This window comes from Oryctolagus cuniculus, chromosome 5 (assembly GCF_964237555.1).
Source record: "Oryctolagus cuniculus chromosome 5, mOryCun1.1, whole genome shotgun sequence".
Taxonomy (NCBI): domain Eukaryota; kingdom Metazoa; phylum Chordata; class Mammalia; order Lagomorpha; family Leporidae; genus Oryctolagus; species Oryctolagus cuniculus.
The window spans coordinates 37462052-37468051 of NC_091436.1; the positions used below are offsets into that span (position 1 = coordinate 37462052).

General features: G+C 37.0%; 1 protein-coding gene across 1 annotated transcript in view; it reads left to right on the forward strand.

Annotated features, from left to right (window-relative positions):
• The window catches only part of MED23 (mediator complex subunit 23), a gene marked incomplete in the record, with an annotated part of 51257 nt that overhangs the window by 40196 nt on the left and 5061 nt on the right, over positions 1 to 6000 (forward strand). The window contains 4 exon segments of the mRNA XM_070074617.1: positions 271 to 487; positions 2042 to 2278; positions 3214 to 3379; positions 3982 to 4054. Coding sequence (XP_069930718.1) covers positions 271 to 487; positions 2042 to 2278; positions 3214 to 3379; positions 3982 to 4054 — 693 coding nt within the window.

Here is a 6000-nt window from a genome sequence, read left to right on the forward strand (position 1 = left end):
GAATTTTAAAAGACCCTTCATATGGAAGTAAATTAGATCTCTTATGTCTTCCAAGACTCTAGAGTTTCTGTAATGTTCATAAATTGAAACTGCAGTTTTAATAGACAAAGGTAGTTTCAATCTAAAGTGAAGTTAGTTGTAATAAAGTAAATCTTAAAATGTTTTCTTACTAAGAAAAAATATTCAAACAATATTTTCAAGTTTATTTATCTTTTTAATGAGAATTTTATAAAGATTCCCTAAACCTTTACTATCTTGTCACTTCCACAGAAATATCCAGAGAAGCTGTATTTTGAGGGCCTGGCAGAACAGGTCGATCCTCCTGTACAAATCCAGTCGCCCTATCTGCCCATCTATTTTGGAAACGTGTGTCTTCGATTCCTTCCAGTATTTGATATAGTAATCCACAGATTTTTAGAGTTACTTCCAGTGTCCAAATCACTGGAGACCCTACTGGATCATTTAGGAGGATTATACAAATTTCATGGTGAGCTTTTCCAGATTTTAATTCCATCTGATACCTGTTTAAACAAAAGTAAGCTATTCATAAATGTGTGGTAAAAGCTCTATATGTGCTTAAACTTTAATAAAAATGTTTTGAGAACAAATGCTGTGACATGATGTCAAGTAGTATAAAATTATGACATGAAAATATTAAAATATAAGTTTAGAACACAGTGTAAGTATTATAAACTGGAGAGATCTTGACAGGCTTCTTTGGTGAGTGTTACGAGTGATCCACATGATTGAATAGATTGAAAGGATCATTTGGAAAAATCATGGAGATAGAAAGTATAAGGCATATTTGAAGGAAAATTGTCCCATTGGGTTGAATTGAGAATTATTCCAAAAATAAGGCTGGAAAGAGAAACTGTACTCGACTATAGATTACCCTGGTTGCCAGGCTGAGAAGTCTTGACTTTATAAACTACAGATAATAGCCAATTAGAAGTTATTGGATAAGATTTTTGCATAGAAAGCATTCTTTGAAAAGGCAAGCCAGTCATAGTTGGCAGCAGATCTTGGAAGGAGTATACTGTTTCAAAGACATGTTGAAATACTCCAATGTATGATTAGTATCTAAATGACAGTAGCCTTGGAAACAAGCAAGAAGAGACGGATGGTCATGGAAGAAGGAATGGGACTTCTTGGTTGGTTATAGGCAAAGTATTAAAGAAAAAAAATCAAAGCCAACTCTATAGTTTTTAAGTATGGTAACAGGAATGGTGGAGTCAAAGGATAGAAGTATGAAAGTACTGAGTAGCCACTCTGGTGGAACAAAATATATTTGTCTAGTAAGGAGTTCTTAGTCCTTATTCTGAGGGATCTTCCTCCACACCAGCAGTATAAATTGTGTATAACATTGTAGAATAGGCATGAAGTGCAAATGAGCATTGTTAAACATTTTCCTTTTGGATTGGCTAATGTGAATACTGTGTGTGGTACAGATGGGTATGCAGTGAAGCATCATTACTCTCATCCCTACCCTCTAGCCAGCCCATGTCATTCTCTGTGGACGACCATTGTTACCAGTTTCTTGTGTTTCCTCTGTTAGGTATTCTGGATCTTGTATTTTTTTTTAAACACAGAGTCCCTAATATTTTTTCTGCAACATGCTTTTTCCAGCCTTATCACCTATTACGGTTGTTCATTCGGATCAGTGATTAGGAGCTGCTCTCAAACATGCCAGAATTTACCGCTCCCCTGTTTTGACCGTCGGAACTAGTTTTAATCTTTTGCTAGTGTCACCAGGGAGGATGGTAGTGACATTCTTGGCTGTATATTGTTTTTTGAGGATGCATTTCCGGAAATGAAATTGCTAGCCCACAGTACAAATTACAAAATTAATTACAAACTGGTTATTAGAAGGCTTCTACCTATTCTAAGATTAAAGTAATTCATTGTATTCCATTGCCCAACATGTGAAATAGTTTCATGATCTTCTGAACTGTTTTTGAGCAACCTTGAAAGCAGAGGATTTGTTTTTCATAGTTGTCAGTAATCAGATAAACACTGCAGTGATCTGTTTTCTTTTCGGCAGATCGACCAGTGACTTACCTTTATAATACTCTGCACTACTATGAAGTGCACCTGAGACAGCGTGCATTTCTCAAAAGAAAACTTGTCCATGCAATCATTGGCTCACTGAAAGATAATCGACCACAGGGCTGGTGTCTAAGTGACACTTATTTGAAGTGTGCTATGAATGCACGAGAGGAGAATCCTTGGATCCCAGAAGATTCCTACTATTGCAGATTGATTGGCAGACTGGTAGATAATATCCTTTTTGTTGTAATTTTCCAGACTCTTCAGAAATAACAGCATTTTGATTTGTGCAAATGTATTTTTTTCTTTTCAAGGTAGTATTTTTATAGATTCTAATGCTTCAATTTTTTAAAAGATTATTTTTTCCTGTGTAGAAGTTTTGAAATTTTAAGTTAATAGCATAATGCCAGATAGGCTGAAATTCTCTCCATTAAAATTTATATTTAAAATCAGCCCTGATATATATGGAAACCAGATTTTCTTCATTGAAGCAAATCTAGAGAACATATAATCTTCTTTATTTAAATGAATCCTTGAACGTTCAAAAATATTAATAGATAATAAAACTTGTATTTCTTCTAGTGAAAAAAAAACCTGCCATATTGGTATTTTTACTTTCTCATTTTAATTTCAAGTTTCATGACTTCATGTTGAGGATAATACATCCATGTTATGTCTGTGCAACATATTGGTATTTACACTGTTTACCAGATAGCAATTTCATATAAATGAGTAAGACTTACTTTCCTATGTAAAGGAATTTACTTCCTGAAGTTTTAAAATAGATTATGAGGTCATTTTCATGTTAGTGTCCTATAATTATTAAAAGAAATAGGTTGATAAAGCCTAGAAATACCTTGGTTGCATTGATAGGTATTACAGTGTGACAGTTAAGAGCCCATTTGTGCGTAGTGAGATTAACTTATACCTTGAGGTTCATCAAGTGGTTGCTATCAATACATTCCAATCACATCAAAATCCATTGTATTTGGTTTGTGTTATAGGCCTCTTAATCTCTCTGACTGTAGATAAATCATTTCTTGGGAGCTCATTAATAAATTGAAAATCATATAAGGTGCTTACATTTTTGAAAACTGTAAAGCCCCATACAAATTTAAACCATTAATTTCAAAATAATCAAATCGTTATTGCTTTAATCATCTGTACCGATGGCTGGAAAATCTCCTGGTCCTTTTCCAAACTGTGACTGGAGATTCAATGAGTTTCCCAACCCGGCTGCCCATGCTCTTCATGTTACTTGCGTGGAGCTCATGGCCTTGGCTGTACCAGGTGAAGATGTTGGGAATGCTCTTCTAAATGTTGTCCTGAAAAGGTATGTGTTCTGTTTCATGCCCTAAACTCATTGTTTATTCATAAAGAGAATGGTATTTTATTTGGAGCTGTTAGATAAATCTGTTTCCCAAAGGCTAGTAGACATTGGATAACAAGGGTCTTTTGAATTCAGACCTTGTCTATCCTATTTCATATCAAAGGGAATGAGCTCTGGACAGAATCAGAAGCCCTGGGGTTTGTTTGTGCTTCTAATCTTTATTAGCTGATTGACATTTAAGCATAAATGTCACTACAAACATTCAAGATGATCTTAAAGATCAACATAAAGTAGGGATAAAGTAGGGGATAATCCAGCAAAGAGCTGGATTGGAAGTGGAGCAGCCAGGACTTGAACTGGCACCCATATGGGATGCCGGCACTGCAGGCAGTGGCTTTACCCGCTACACCACAGCGCCAGCCCCACATATTAAGTTTTTACTCAATTAAAAAAAAATCCATTTTAGTTTTATGAGTTGATCAATTGTCAGATCTCTGAATTATGACAATAATTTTCTCAAATTAAAATCCATTATAAACCATGTAAAATGCTTTTATAATTTCACACTTGTATTCTTTTTTTTTTTTTTTTTTTCCTATTTGCAGTCAGCCTTTGGTGCCAAGAGAGAACATTACAGCATGGATGAATGCAATTGGTTTGATCATTACCGCTTTACCAGTGAGTTAATAATTATAATTTTTGCTTAGGGACCAAAAGAGAAAAGGATGCATATAGAATGAGCTTGTATAAGGACATCATGCAGATTAATGAAGTATTTCATGTTTTTAAAGTTTTTCATGTTTTTACTACTTTAAATTCAACAGTGACTTCCTTATTTTGTTTTTTCATTTTTTTCCTTTCTTCATCATTACCTGACTCACAGGTCTCTATATTGTCTGGTACCACCCAACCTATCCAAACTTAGTTTTTATATCATAATCTGATCTGATTGTGGCTGCTTAACATGTCATGTGTCTAGACCTTTTGCTCATGCCAGTGAGGCTTGTTGAGACATTTTATGTCTTCTGCTGAGTTCATATACAATGCAGTTCATTATGCAGAACCCTCTTCCATGACCAGCTCTGAAGCCTGCCTGTTCTTTGCTAGCTTAGGATCTTCTTCCCTGACTTCTCCGGCTCTTGTGAAGTAGCCGTCTGTGACCTCCACGTGTGTCCAGTCAGTACCACACAGCCGTCTGTTTCAGTGTCTGAATAATGTTGTCTAACCCACAGATCTCCAGGCTTCTCCAAAATTGCAGCAATCTTCCTCCCCACCAAATAAACCTTTTATTTTATTTTTTTTTAATTTATTTATTTACTTGAATGAGTTACAGAGAGAGAGGAGAGGGAGGGAGAGGGAGAGGGGGGGAGAGAGAGAGAGAGAGGTCTTCCATCCGCTGGTTCACTCCCCAGTTGTCCACAATGGCCCGAGCTGCGCCAATCTCAAGCAGGAGCCAAGAGCTTCTTTCGGGTCCCCCACGTTGGTGCAGGGGCCCAAGGACTTGGGCCATCTTCTATTGCTTCCCCAGGCCACAGCAGAGAGCTGGATCGGAAAAGGAGCAGCCAGGACTAGAACCAGCACCCATGTGGGATGCCGCCACCTCAGGCCAGGGCGTTAACCCACTGCGCCGCAGCACTGGCCCCAGAAACCTTTTATTTAAGGAATACAGACTTCATGCATTTCATAAGTAGAACTTTAGGAATATAGTGATTCTTCCCACCATCCCCACCCTCCCACCCACTCTCCCACCCCTCCTCTTCTCTCCCATTCCCAGTTCCATTCTCCACCAAGATCTATTTTCGATTAACTTTATACACAGAAGACCAACTCTGTACTAAGAGTTCAACAATTTGCATGGTAAAAAACAACTATCTCTCAACAGTTGAAACAAGGGCTGTTCAAAGTCATTGCATCTTGAAGTTAATTCCACATCTTTTTTTTTTTTTAAGACACTTAATTAACTTTAATGAAGTACCTAAGAATGATACATCTTTTGGAGTACTTAGACATAATAAAACTCTTTGAGGACAGAGGTCCTGCATAGGAAGTTAGTGCACAGTGACTCTTGTTGTTAATTTAACAATTAACACTTTATGTATGACATCAGTCATCACCCAAGGCTCTTGATGTGAGCTGCCTAGGCTGTGGAAGCCTTTTGAATCCACAAACTACGTCAGTATTTAGACAAGTCTGTAAGGAAAGTGGAAGTTTTCTCCTACCTTCAGAGAAAAGTACCTCCTTTGATGACCACTTCTTTCCACTGAGGTCTCACCTATTCAGATCATTCATATAGGACATTGTTTGCCTCAGCGTCTTGGCTTTCTATGCCTGAAATGCTCTTGTGGCTTTTCAGCCAGACCAGAATGTCTTAAGGCTGATTTTGAGGTCAGAAGATATGCAGCATTCTTAATCATTTTTTCCTTATATACCTCCAAAGAATGTATATTTATTTCTGAATTATATGTGTGTACCAATGTTTGTGTTGTAAACATTGGTAAAGTTAATTTATTACTTGGCGACTATCAGGTACTAATTGAACTGCACAGGTGAATATATGGAGCCCTACAACTCACAGACACTTCTCACTTTGTTAGCAATTAAATTGGGTCAACTATGAACCCCTC